At 50.6% G+C, this 14,057-nt stretch overlaps 1 protein-coding gene across 1 annotated transcript; it reads right to left on the minus strand.

The window, feature by feature from the left end:
- Nucleotides 1-428: 428 nt before the first annotated feature.
- Nucleotides 429-1,400, minus strand: FAM43B (family with sequence similarity 43 member B). The gene has a single exon (XM_068966958.1). It carries the CDS (start codon nucleotides 1,398-1,400, stop codon nucleotides 429-431), a length of 972 nt encoding a protein of 323 aa, XP_068823059.1.
- Nucleotides 1,401-14,057: the final 12,657 nt, after the last annotated feature.

The following is a 14,057-nucleotide window of genomic DNA, read 5'->3' on the forward strand; positions in this document are numbered from 1 at the left end:
TCCCCAGGGGCCAAGATCCAAGGCCACCCTCCTGGTTTTCTGGAAGAGTCTCCTCCCCAAGTCCCCTTCTCTAGAGAGGATGTTTGGGGAGGGAGGGCGTGGCCTATGGGCAAAGCAACTTGGTGTTAAGCATCAGGGGCAATTCCACAGTGGAGGGCACCGACAGGCTCCGGGGGTAGGGGTCGAACACGGAATACTGCTGCTCCCCCAGCTCGCCGCCTCGCATACTCAAGGGCATGTCAGGCGTCACCCTGAGCCAGGATGAGGCGCGGGGCGGACAGCCACAGAGACCACGAGGGAGGCAAGGGCCGGGTGAGGGGACCACGGGGGAGCCCTAGCGGGCAGGGCCGAGGCCGGAGGCTCTACGTCAGGCCGGCCGGCTCTGGGGCCTAGGCCTGTCCATTTCCCCCGCGCCCCCACCTCGGCTCTCAGCGCGCCTGGCCCGCTCGCTCCCGGGGGCCGGCCTTCCAGCGGCGGGGCTGCGAGGGCGGCGGAGGCGCCGGGGCGGCCCGCAGGCTGCACGTCCTCAGCTCGCGGGCCAGGCTGAGCACCTCCGGCCGCTCGCGCGGCCCCGCGTCCTCGTCCTGGTCCTCGTCCTCCTCCTGGATGCTGCTGAGGCGCGGCGCCCCGCGGCCGCGCTCGGCGGCGGGGGGCGGCCGGTAGGCGCACTTGGCGTTGAGGAGCCGGCGCAGCGGGGCGCGGGGCAGCGAGGCGGCGGGGGCGCCCCCTGCGCGGAGATGCTGCTGGCGCACGTGGCGCGCGTCGCTCTGGCGCTGCAGGCGCTTGAAGTCGCTGAAGGCCGCCAGCGCGGTCTGGCGGAGCAGGCGGGCCAGGGCGCGCGCCTTGTGCGCCCGCGCCAGCAGCACGGCGTGGCAGCGCAGCACCACGGCCTTGTGGCGCGCCTGGTGGCGGTAGACCCAGGCGAAGACGCGCGGGTGGCGCGCGTCCGCCGCGCAGTAGGTGATGCGCGGCAGCAGGTAGGCGTGCGCCGGCCGGCGGCCCCCGGAGCCCCCTGAGCTGCTGCGCTCGCACGGCTGCATGCGGAGGCCGTGCGGCCCCAGCGTCAGCTTCATCTTGGTGCCCCCGCCCGGCCCGCAGCGCGCCCAGATCTTGCCCACGGCGTCGTCGGTGCAGCCGTCGCCCTTGGCGTGCAGGGTGACGGCGTTGCCCAGGTACCACACGGTGTAGGTCGGGTCCTCTTTGTTGAGCTCCACTTTCTGGCGCCGGCTGCGGAACACGCGGCCCAGGCGCTCCAGCGGCCAGTCGGGCAGCAGGTCCGGGCAGGAGCGCAGGAAACTGGAGAGCAGCGACGTGTAGGCGAGCCCCGGGCTCAGGCTCTTGGCCTTGCGCTTGGCGTCGTCCTCCACCAGCACGAATTTGTTACGCCTCCAGGGCAGCATAGCGGCGGCGGCGGCGGCCCGAGGGGCTGGGGGCGCCGGGAGCTCGCGGGCGGCCGGCCCAGCGGCCGGGGGAGGGGAGCGCGCCCAGAAGCCCGCGGCCCAGGGCGTTCGAGAAGCTGGGCGGCGCCGGGGACAATCGGTGCCCGCAGATCCCCAGTGCCAGGCAGGGCTAGCTGGCTTCGCAGATGCCCGGTGCCCAGCCGGGCTGGCAGCCGAGATGCCCGGGCGACGGCCCCGAGCCTCCGGGAACAGCTTCCCCCGGGAGTCTCTCCAGCCGTCCGGGAAGCCAGGAGGGGCAGGGGCTGGGCGGGGTGGAGACGCGCCCCCTCCAGATCCGAATAGAGGGGCACCCCGCGGTTCCCTGCCGCCCAAACTGCGGCGGCAGGGAGGTCGCCGGAGCCGGGGCTGGAGGCTGGCTGCTCGGAGGGGTAGACCGAGAGCCGCGACTGCGGTGGGGACTCCTCCAGGCGTCGCGGCTCCACCTCCCCCGGCTGCCTACATCACCGGGCGGGACCGCTAGCTCTCTCGTCCCCTCCTCTGTCTCCTCCCCCCGCGCCGGCTAGCGGGGCTCTTCGCCCGAGACCCAGCACAGGCGCGGTGGATCGGGTTTAATCATTATTGTCGGAGATCAAGGAGCAGGAAGCTCTTGAAATCGACCCAAGGGCTTTGCCAGTGCAAGTTTCTCAGGCCGCCCTGGTGGTCTCTCAGCCCCTCTGGGAGGGTTCGGTACCTCCCTCCGCTTTCTTGGATGCCCCCTGCCCCTCACCCTCAACTCCTGCCTCCCTGAATCTCTGAGCGCGAGTTCGGGTGGGTTCCTCCCGGGGCCGGCCTGGCTCCCTTCGCCTATCTGCAGAGCAGAAAGCCAGCCGAGGTGGCCGAGCAGTGCAGTGGAAAAGTACTGTCTCTCGGTGAAGCTTTCTCTCCCGGGTTCCTCCAAGGTCGTGGGCCAGCCCGGCGCGCCGGAGCTGGGAGATCAGTCCCCCCGCTGCAGCGGCTGGTAGTGGCCCTCGCCTGGACTAAGGCCGGAGGGTACGCTTTGCGGGTATGGAACCTTCCAGAGCCGGCCGGGGTCTGTGGGGGGAATTGCAGATTAAAAGCTCCTTTCGCCAAAGGGCAGCCTCTGGACCCTCCCAGGATTAAACAGATTACACTGCGGTTTGTGACACCTCTCCTGCTCCCCACCACCTGGGCAGGGCGGCGGGGTGGGGGTGGGGGAACGGTGGGTGGGTGGGCGTTGCATTCATGACCTCTTTATCTTAGGATAGCCTAGCCTCAGCTAAGCGGTTTGCCCAAGGTCACAGGACTGATAGGAGGTGGAACTAGAGTTCCACTCAGGCTTGAGTGACCCATGTGGGGGCCCTCACTCTTCTGTGAGTTCATCATATACTGGATATGGATGGGGGATGTTCTATCCTGCCCTGAGACCCTCCAGTGGGGGCTATTACTAAGGAGGGGGTTCTCCTGCACTGGGAAAGAGGCAGTGGTCCCTGGGCGTGGGGCCACATCTCCCCTCTTCCAGGATTTGTTAAACCACAACAAATTCCCTAGAACCCCAGGACTGCTCCAATGAGGGTCCAGGAGTCTCCCACAGAGCCCACCCCCAAGCCCTTTCTGTGGTTTTTAGAACAGGTCATTTGGGGAATCTTCCAGGCCAGGAATGAGCCCAGAGCTTTGGACTAGGCCCGGTCACACCAGGTGACCTCCCAGAGTGGGGACATTGGGAAGATGATATGTCCCACAGCCTGGCAACATACATTCGGGGCCAGCCGGCTGGGCTCAGCATCCGTGGCGGGAATACAAGCGTACCCGCCACCCCCCACACAAGACTGGTTCACCAAATGCTCCTCACATACAGGATGTGCAAATAAAGAACAGGAAATTACTTGGAATTGCAGCATCTTAGCTTTGGAGGGGGCCTCAGAGATGGGCTGGTCTCCTGCAGCCTCGTTTTATTTTCAACTTGGAAATGTCTTTATTCTTTGTTGCTCATTATAAAAGTAAAATGTGCTTGTGGTTAAAAAAAAAATCACTGAAGAAGGACATGGGAGCCTCCTACTGTCCCCCTCTGTCCTTTCTCTGTGAGAGAACAGGCTCTGGGAGACAGGAGGAGCCACCCCGTGAACCTCGCTGCCTCTGGGGTCCTCTTCCCCACGAGCATCATGAGGCAGGTGGGAGCAGCTGGCAGCAGTCTCCACTTGTGCGGGGAGGCTGGTGACTCCACAGGCTTTGGGGAAGGCAGAGCCTCCTGGGGTGGCTGGAGTTCCCCTATCGTGACACGGGAAGCCCAGTTCAGTTTAGGTCTCTAACCAACCATTGTTTTAACGTTGAGTGTATCCCAAGCATGGCCTGCCTCTGATCCAGTAGCTGAGTGTCCTGCCTCCCCGAGAAGGAATGGGGCGCTGCAGGCGAAAGTGTGCTGCGCTTGGGAGCTGAGTGTAGACGCCCTCACCTGGTCCTGTCCCTTCTCGTTGCTTCTGGAACAGCCTCCTGTGGGGCGGGGGGGGGAGTCACCCGGGCTGGTGTGAGATCACAGAGGCAGTGCTCTGTTTCTGTGTTAAGTCCTTGGGCCACAAAGCAGCATTTGACATCGCTAGCCACTTTGCTACCTTGTGCACAACTCACCCTGGCCTCCATGGCTGGGATTCCTTCCTCCCACAGCCTCCTTGGGACCTCTCCTCCCTTCAGGGGCCTTCTTACACCCTTGAGCTTGGTGTCCGCCCCGCCTCCCTCCTTCAGCTCTTCCGCCTCTAAACTTGTTCCTTGGAAGGGCTCAGTTGCCCAAGAACTTCCACCGTTCTTTGTATTCAGAAGGCTGGAGAGGCCAGCCTGGTCCCATTCATCCAGGCAGAGTTCAAGGCTGTCTCTCCCCTTAAGTCTTCCTTCCCTTCTCTCCTGTCTCTGGCTGTTGTTCTTTAGTCACTAATTTGTGTCTGACTCTTTGCCACCCCATGGACTGCAGCATGTCAGGCTTCCCTGTCCTTCCCCATCTCTCGGGAGTTTGTTCCAACTCATGTCCATTGAGTCAGTGATGCCATCAGCCATCTCATCCTCTGCCGTCCCCTTCTTATCCTACCCTCAGTCTTTCTCAGCATCAGAGTCTTTTCCAGTGAGTCGACTTTTCGCATCAGGTGCCCAAAGTGTTGGAGCTTCAGCTTCAGCATCAGTCCTTCCAGTGAATATTCTGGGCTGATTCAGCAGACAAAACCCTGCTTGAGACTTGAACCCACCTGGCTGGGACTCGAACCCAGCCAAAAGCCACAGTACCTGGTTTCAGGTCTTAATGAAGCTCAGGTTCTTGATATCTCATCACAGAAAGAATTCGGTGAGAGACAAAGTGATAGGTAAGATGTGGATTTATTCAGATGCAGAGAGAAATACACTCCACAGACAGAGTGTGGTTAGTTTTTATCAGTTCAGTTCAGTCGCTCAGCTGTGTCCGACTCTTTGCGACTCCATGGACTGCAGCACGCCAGGCTTCCCTGTCCATCACCAACTCCCAGAGCTTACTCAAACTCAAGTCCATAGAGTTGGTGATGCCATCTAACCATCTCATCCTTTGTTGTCCCCTTCTCCTCCTGCCTTCAATCATTGCCAGCATCAGAGTCTTTTTGAATGAGTCAGTTCTTTGCATCAGGTGGCCAAAGTATTGGAGTTTCAGCTTCAACATCAGTCCTTCCAATGAATATTCAGGACTGATTGCCTTTGAGATGGACTGGTTGGATCTCCTTGCAGTCCAAGGGACTCTCAAGAATCTTCTCCAATGCCACAGGTTTTTTTTTTTTTTTTTAATAAGCTGGGTAATTTCATATGCAAGTGAGTGGGAGGATTATTCCAACTATTCTGGGGAAGGGGTGGAGATTTCCAGGATTTGGGCCACCACCCGCTTCTTGGTCTTTTGACAGTGCCTTAGAACTGGCACCTCTGGGTGGGTCATTTCACCTGCTGATTGAGGACCAAGGTCTAGTCTTATCTGCCATCTTGGTCCCATTTGATCCTAATCAGTTTATGTTGTGTCCTTGGGCTTTGTCATTCTTCCAAAAGTTGTGCCCTGCCCCTTTCCCTCCTGTTACACTTCCAGTGGTGCTTTTGAACTGTGGTGTTGGAGAAGACTCTTGAGAGTCCCTTGGACTGCAAGGAGATCCAGCCAGTCCATCCTAAAGGAGATCAGTCCTGAGTGCTCATTGGAAGGACTGATGTTGAAGCTGAAACTCCAATACTTTGGCCACCTGATGCAAAGAACTGACTCATCTGAAAAGACCCTGATGCTGGGAAAGATTGAGGGCAGGAGGAGAAGGGGACAACAGAGGATGAGACAGTTGGATGGCATCACTGACTCAATGGACATGAGTTTGAGTAAGCTCCAGGAGCTGGTGATGGACAGGGAGGACTGGTGTGCTGTGGTCCATGGGGTTGCAAAGAATTGGACATGACTGAGTGACTGAACTGAACCGAACACCTCCAGTGAATATTCAGGGTTGATTTCCTTTAGGATTGACTGATTTGATCTCCGTGTTGTCCAAGGGACTCTCAAGAGTCTTCTCCAACAGCACAGTTTAAAAGCATCAGTTCTTTGTTGCTCAGCCTTCTTTATCTGCATAACAATAATCTCAGATATGCAGATGATACCAGCCAAATGGCAGAAAGCAAAAAGGAACTAAAGAGCCTCTTAATGAAGGTGAAATAGGAGAGTGAAAACCTGCCTTAGAACTCAACATTCAAAAAACTAAGATAATTGAACCTGGTCCCATCACTTCATGGCAAATAGATAGGGAAACAATGGAAACAGTGACAGGCTTTATTTTCTTGGGCTCCAAAATTGTTGCAGACAGTGACTGCAGCCATGAAATTAAAAGACACTTGCCCCTTGGAACAAAAGCTATGACAAACCTAGACAGCATATTCAAAAGCAGAGATGTTACTTTGCCAACAAAGATCCATGTAGTCAAAGCTATGGTTTTTCCAGTAGTCATGTATGGATGTGAGAGTTGGACCATAAAGAAGGCTGAGTGCCGAAGAATTGATGCTTTGGAACTGTGGTGCAGGAGAAGGCTCTTACGAGTCCCTTGGACTCCAAAGAGATCAAACCAGTCAATCCTAAAGGAAATCAATCCTGAATATTCATTGGAAGGTCTGGTGCTGAAGCTGAAGCTTCAGTACTTTGGCCACCTGATGCGAAGAGCCGACTCATTGGAAAAGACTCTCATGCTGGGAAAGATTGAAGGCAGGAGAACAGGATGACAGAGGATGAGCTCGTTGGATGGCATCACTGATTCAATGGACATGAGTGGAAGCCTGATGTGCTGCAGTCCATGGGTTGCAAAATGTTGGACATGACTGAGGGACTGAAGAACAACAGCCTTCTTTATGGTCCAACTCTCACATCCATACATGACTACTGGAAAAAACCATAGCTTCGATTTATGGATCTGTGTCATCAAAGTGATGTCTATGCTTTTTAATATGCTGTCTAGGTTTGTCATAGCTTTTCTTCCAAGGAGCAAGCATCTTTTGATTTTGTGGCTGCAGTCACAGTGCAAAGTGATTTTGGAGCCCAAGAAAATAAAGCCTGTCACTGTTTCCGTTATTTTCCCATCTATTTGCTTTGAAGTGATGTGACTGACCAGATGCCATAATCTTAGTTTTTTGAATGTTGAGTTTTAATCCAATTTTTATTACTCTCCTCTTTCACCTTCCTCTAGAGGCTCTTTAGTCCTTCTTTGCTTTGTGCCATTAGGGTGGTGTCATCTGCATATCTGAGGTCGTTGATATTTCTTCCAGCAATCTTGATTCCAGCTTGTGCTACACATCCAACCCAGCACTTCTCACGATGTACTCTGCGTGGAAGTTAAGTAGGCAGCGTGACAATATAGAGCCTTGACGTACTCCTTTCCCCATTTGGAACCAGTCTGTTGTTCTTGTCTGGTTCTAACTGCTGCTTCTTGTCCTGCATACAGGTTTCAAAGCAGTATCATCACTGCTTCATAGACATGCGTGTAGTTGGAATTTTTTTTCTTTTTTCAGTTTAATTTTTTGTACTTAATAGAGCATAATTTTATTTTCTAAGCAATAAAAAAGTAATGTGTGCTTTTTTGTAAATGGATTTACAGATGACAGTGATAATCTAAGTGTTTATAGGAAAAGTAACTGTTTTTACAGCTGTCTGCTGCTTGAGCATCTAAACTTTTTACAAAGCAATCTCTACCTTCAATTTCTTTCTATAATTGACTTATTTTGGGCTGTGCCAGGTGTTCACTGCTGCAGGGACTTTTGTCTAGTGTGGCCAGTGGGGGCTCCTCTCTAGTGGCTTGCATGGGCTGCTCGTAGCGGTGGCTTCTCTAGGCGCCCACCCTCAGTTGTGGCCACTCCAGGGCTCCAGAGCACAGACTCAGGTGTTGTGGTCCACAGGCGTGGCTGCTCCGCCGCCTGTGGGATCTTTCCAAACCAGAAGAACCATTCTGTGTCTCCTGCACTGGCAGGTGGATTCTTTATCCCTGAGCTACCAGGGAAACCCATCTATCATATTTACACTTGTATTAGTTGAAGAAGTCAGGTAACTGACTTATTGTAGGCGTATAATTAAAAAATCAGTCGCTTGCCCCATCCTTTCCCCAATCTCAGGTCTCACTTTCAAAGACAGCCCCTCTCTTACACATTTTAGATGGCACTTCTGCCATATGCCTTCTTATTTTTAAATAACGCACCTAATCCAGACTTTCCACTTTTTGAAACTGTGTCTATTGCCTCCCTTCTATGGAGGATGAAGATATAATTCCCTTCATCCATCTCATCCCACACATTATTTTCCCTCCCTGCCTCTCAGTTGAGTTATAGCATTGTATTGCTGTTGCTTCAGTGTTTAAATATAATATTAATAACTATGGAACTATTGTTCATAGCTGAGCCTTGAAGTATGTTATGATTTCATTTTTTCCTTATTGGACAACATTTTTGCTTTTCTGGAGATATTTAATCACCTCATTAAAAACAAACAAACAAACAGGGACTTCCCTGGTGGCTCAGTGGCCAAGACTGCAAGCTCCCCATGTAGGGGGCCCAGGTTCCATCCCTGGCCAAGGAATTAGATCCCACATGCTGCAATAAACAGTTTGCATGCTCCAACTAAAGACCCAGCATGCCACAGTGAAGAATGAATTTTGCTTTCCGCCAGCCAGAATTTATTTCCTTGTTTTTGACAGAACGTGTATTCCAATAGCTTTGACTGATAGTTTTGCTAGGCTAGAAATAAATTGCCCCCACAGTTTTGGGGAGATGATCTATTGTTGCTATTGAAGTCAGCTGACGCTCTGACATCTGATCCTGTGTGTGTATATGTGTGACTTGATTTTTCTCTCTGGACTTTCTTAGGATCTCTCAGAGCTCTAAAGTTTCAAATGTGCGTTTATCATGGGCACTGGGTGAACCTGTCAATGTGGAAATCAATCTCTTAATCTAAAAATCAATTTGGGGGGCATTTCTGTGTGCTAATTTCCTCCATTCCATTCCTGGTTTTTTCTGTTTTGGTTGGATGTTGGGCCCCTTGGATTGATCCTCTATTTTTTCAAAATATTCTTTCCAATTTTCCATTTTGAAAAACGTCCTGTTTTCTGGGACATTGCCTCAACTTTATTTTCCCAATTTTGTAGTTGGATTTTTATGTTTCTTCTCATAATTTTTCATTTTAAGAGCACATTCTTATTCTTTTTTTTTTAAATAACAGCCTACTCTTATTCATGGATGTAATATTATCTCCTGTGTCTCTCAAAACATGAATTATAATTGCTTTAAAGTTTTTAATTGTGATAAAAGACACGTAAGGTGACATTTACCATCGTAACCGTTCTTCAGTGTGCAGTTCAGGATTGTCAAGTATACCCACATTGTCATGCAGTTGGTCTTCAGAACGTTTTCATCTTGCAAAATCAAAACTCTAGACTCCATTTCTTCCCCAATCCCGCCATCCCCAGCCCCTGGCAAGCATCATTTGACCCTCTGTCTCTGTGAATCTGACTGCTCTAGATACCTCATATAGGTGGAATCATAGAGCATCTGTCTTTTTGTGAGTGGTTTATTTCAGTTAGCATAATGTCCTAATGCTCATCCATGGTGTAGCATGTGTCAGTATTTACATCCTTTTTAAGGCTGAACAGTGTCCATTGTACACATATGTTTTGTGTATCCCTTCATCCACTGATGGAGACTTGGGTTGCTTCCACCTTTTGGCTAGTGTGACTAATGTTGCCGTGAACATGGGTGTATAGATATCTCTTAGAGATCATGCTTTCAATTCTTTGGGATGTATAATGGGACGTGAAATTGCTGGATCATATGATAATTCTATTTTTAATATTTTGAAGAATTACCATACTGTTTTCCATAATGGCTGGGCCAATTTACATTGCACAGGGGCTCTAATTTCCCATATCCTAACCAACAGTTGTTATTTTCTTCCTTCCTCTCTCAACTCACTCTTTCTTTCTCTTTTTTGGTAGGAGCCACCCTGATGGATAGGAGGTGGTATCTCATTGTGGTTTTGATTTGCATTTCCCTAATTAGTGATGTTGAGCATTTTTTCATGTACTCATTAGCTATTTGTATATTTGCTTTAGAGAGATGGCTATTCAAATCTTTTGCCTGTTTAAAAATTGGATTATTCTTTTGTTATTGTTGTTGAATCATAGGAGTTCTATTTTTTTTTAATTTTTATTTTTACTTTATTTTACTTTACAATACTGTATTGGTTTTGCCATACATTGACATGAATCCACCACGGGTGTACATGCGTTCCCGAACATGAACCCTCCTCCCACCTCCCTCCCCATAACATCTCTCTGGGTCATCACCGTGCACCAGCCCCAAGCATGCTGTATCCCGCATCGGACATAGACTGGCGCATAGGAGTTCTTTATAGATTTTGGGTATTAACCCCCTAGAGTTTATGGTTTTGGGTCTTGTTTTTAAGTCTTCGATCCGTTTTTGTGTTAGTTTTGGTATATGGTATAAGGTAAGGATCCAACATCATTCTTTTACATGTTGATATGTAGTTTTCCCAATGCCGTTTGTTGAAAAGACTGTCCTTTTCCCATTGACTGGCTTTGGCACCCTTATTGAAATCATTTGATCATATGTGCAAGCATTTGTTTCCCTCTCTATTCTATTCTTGGTCTCTATGTCTGTCTTTATGCCTGTACCACATTGCTTGGGTTACTCTAGCTTTGTAATAAGTTTTGAAATAAGGAAATATGAGACCTCCAACTTTGCTCTTTTTCAGGGTCCCTTGAGATTCCATGTGAATTTTAGAATGGATTTTCCTTTTTCTGGAAAAAAAATGCTGTTGAGATTCTGATAGGGTTTGCATTAAATCTATAAATTGCTTTGAGTAGCATTGGCATCTTAACTTCCAATCCATGAAGACAGATGTCTTCACTGCTGTGTATTTCTGTTGTCTTTATTTTTTTTCTAAAAATATTTTGTAGTTTTCACTTCCATGGTGAAGTTTATTCCTAAGTAGTTTATTCTTTTTGATGCTATTGTACATGAAAATTTTTTATTAATGTTCTTTTTAGAAATTGTTCTTGGCTAGGAATGTAACAGATTTTTGTATGTTGATTTTATACCTGATTATTTTGCTGAATTCGTTTATCCTAAGGTTTTTTTGTGAAATCTTTAGAGTTTTCTAATCATAGTTGTTTCTAACAGGTTGTTTTTTTGTTTTTTTAGTTTTTCAGTTTCATGCACTGCTCTGCTGCCCGAGTTCTTTCTCCCTGTTTTGTTTTGCTTTTTAATTGAAAGATATACAACTCTGTCATGCCTCCAGCTTTCCTCTAATGTCTGATAATCACTGTCATCTAGTCTTGTCTGAGAGGCTCGAACACTGGTTGAAGCGCTGTGTACGGGAGATGGAAGGTGATGAACAGAGCTTGTCACGTGTGGGCCTCCTTATCTGAAGACGTGCTCAGCCAGGTTACAAAGAAACCCTGACAAAAGACTCGTTGAGCAGACTTGACTCAGGCTCCTCTGAATCCTTTTCTCAACTAGACCCCATCCTTGTCCCATCCTGCATCACCCAATTTTAGGAAGAATCTTGTTAAGTCAGTGTAGACAGAATCCCATACCCTGGATATCTGATCACCCTTGATGCTATCTGGTCAAATTCCTCACCCTCCCGTCGTCCCCCTGCTGACCACTGACCGCTCATGGCAGACTCGAAGGTCTGCCTTCGTGGTTCAGTCAGAATCCCCTCTTAGCTCTGATTTTTCCTCTTAGTAATTTGCCTTTCACCTGTACTACAACCCCCACCCCAGCCGGCCCTGAAATGCCCCTTTGTTCATGTTGTATTTGGAATCGATGCCAGTTGTATCCTGAGGTTTCTCTATTGCAATCATTCCTGAATAAAATCTCTTTTTTTTTTTTTGCCACTTTTCTTCGCCTCCCCCTCACCCCCTAAAATCTGTTTTTACCACTTTAACCACCATCCAGCTCTGTTAAAAAAATTTTTTTTTTCTGTGTGTGGTTTCAGCTGGTCTTTGTTGCTGCACAAGGACTTTCTCTGGTTGCAGTGAACAGGGTTCACTCCTCGTTGGGGTCCTCCGGCTTCTTTTGTCCTGGAGCATGGGCTCTAGGTGCCCCGGCTTCAGTAGCTGCAGTACGCAGGCTCCGTAGCTGTGGCTTAGCGCAGGGTCTCAGTATTAGTACCACGTGGACCTAGTTGTTCCGCAGCACGTGGAGTCTTCCCAGACCAAGGACCAAACCCGTGCCTCCTGGATTGGCAGGCGGACTCCTGTGCACTGTACCCCCAGGTTAGTCCCTCATTTCCTTTTTTAACAACCCTCCAGTGCTGAGGTCTGTAGGTCTCTTCTTTGGTGCTGGCCGGGGTCCCCAGGGATAGCTCCAGGTGCCTCCTGCCCGTGGGGGCGGGGGTGTATAAACCCGGCTGCTAGGATTCTGGGGGCAGAGTGGAGATGGGGCCTCCTGGGGGTCTCACTGGTCAGTAGGTGGGCTGGCTGTTCCGGATACAGCCTCCACACCCTCTGTCACCCCTGGAGTCCTCAGTCCAGAGGCATCTGGGGTAGGTCTCCCCAGAGAGGAGAGCTCCAGTCTTCTGACGCAGGGGGTGAGGTGGGAATCTCCACGCTGCCACGGAGAGGGGAGAATACCTAGGGCTCTCACTGCAGGCTCTCACCGATCCTGTTTTCACACCTGATCTGCTGTCACTAGAGATGTCTGGGGTGTGGGGTTCCTGGGTTTCTGGGGCTCCTTAGCAGGGCACGACTTGACTCTTTCTGGGTTTCCATATTTCTGCTCCACTGTGCTCGCTCCCCCTTGTCCACGTTCCTTCCACCCTCAAACATGTCCTCAACACTCTCGGCGGCTGTCATTGCCCCCTTCCTTTTCCGTGCAAGTTTATGCCACTTCCATTCCCTTATTGTCGTTTAGGCAGGCTTGGGGAAGGAACGGGGACTTTATCTTGGTTCTCCACGTCGAAAGGAAACCTCTCCTCCGTGCTCCTCTGACGGTCCATCATGGTGCTCAAGATACCTAAATGCATGTCAATCGATTAATCCACATTTATTTATGTATCCATTCAGTAGGACACGGTCGTGCCAGATGAAGAAGTTGGACTAATTCCTTCCGGGTTGGACATTCCCTCATCAAAGGAGTCATTTTATTGGGTGGGTGCTTCCCCGGTGGCTCAGTGGTGAAGAAGCTGCCTGCCGATGCAGGAGACACAGGAGATGTAGGTTCCATCTCTGGGTTGGAAAGATGGAAGAGGAAATGGCAACCCACTCCAATATTCTTGCCTGGAGAATCCCATGGACAGAGGATCCTTGTGGGCTACAGTCCATAGGATTGCAAAGAGTCAGACACAACTATCTACTGATTACACCTGCGTGAGTTCAAAACTGGACACCGTGGGGGCACCTGGAGACAGGTAGTGGTGTGTAAGACATTCCTGGTAGAGCTAGCCTCGAAGGTGGTCCCAGTGAACCCCATTTCCTGGTAGTCATGCCTGTGTGTGGCCCCCTCCACCCTGAATCGGGCCGACCTGAGTAATGGAGACGTTTTCTGGCTATTACACCGGCTGATTTCCGGGGCTCGAACACTAAGGTTAGGGTGGCTTCTGCCTTGTTCTCTCCTGGATCACTCTTGCTGGCTGGAGCCAGCTGCCGTGTCATGAGGACACAGGACGCATGAGATTTTGGCGAGGAGCTAAGGCCTTCCGCCAGGTCGCCATCCAGGTGAGGGTGCCGCTGTGGAAACGGCCCCTCCTCGCCAGCCAGGCTTTCGGCTGATTGTCGCCCCAGCTGACATCTGCCTTGCGAGAGACCCTGAACCAGCATTGTGCTGCCAAGCGGCCGCTCCCCAATTCCTGACTCACAAAAACTGTGAGATAATGAAGTTATTTTTGTTTCAAGCCACTACGCTATGGATTTTTGTTTTAAAATGTTTATTGGAGTGTAGTTGCTTTACAGTGTTGCGTTAGTTTCTGCTGTATGCAAAGTGAAACAGCTGTATATGTGTATCCCGTCTTTTTTTGGATTTCTTTCCCAGTTAGATCACCACAGACCATGGAGTCGAGTTCCCTGTGTTACACAGCAGGTTCTCATTGAAAGGAAGTGAAGTGAGAGTCGCTCAGTCGTGTCCCATTCTTTGAGACCC

The sequence above is a fragment of the Capricornis sumatraensis genome, chromosome 3 (assembly GCF_032405125.1).
Source record: "Capricornis sumatraensis isolate serow.1 chromosome 3, serow.2, whole genome shotgun sequence".
NCBI classification, from domain to species: domain Eukaryota; kingdom Metazoa; phylum Chordata; class Mammalia; order Artiodactyla; family Bovidae; genus Capricornis; species Capricornis sumatraensis.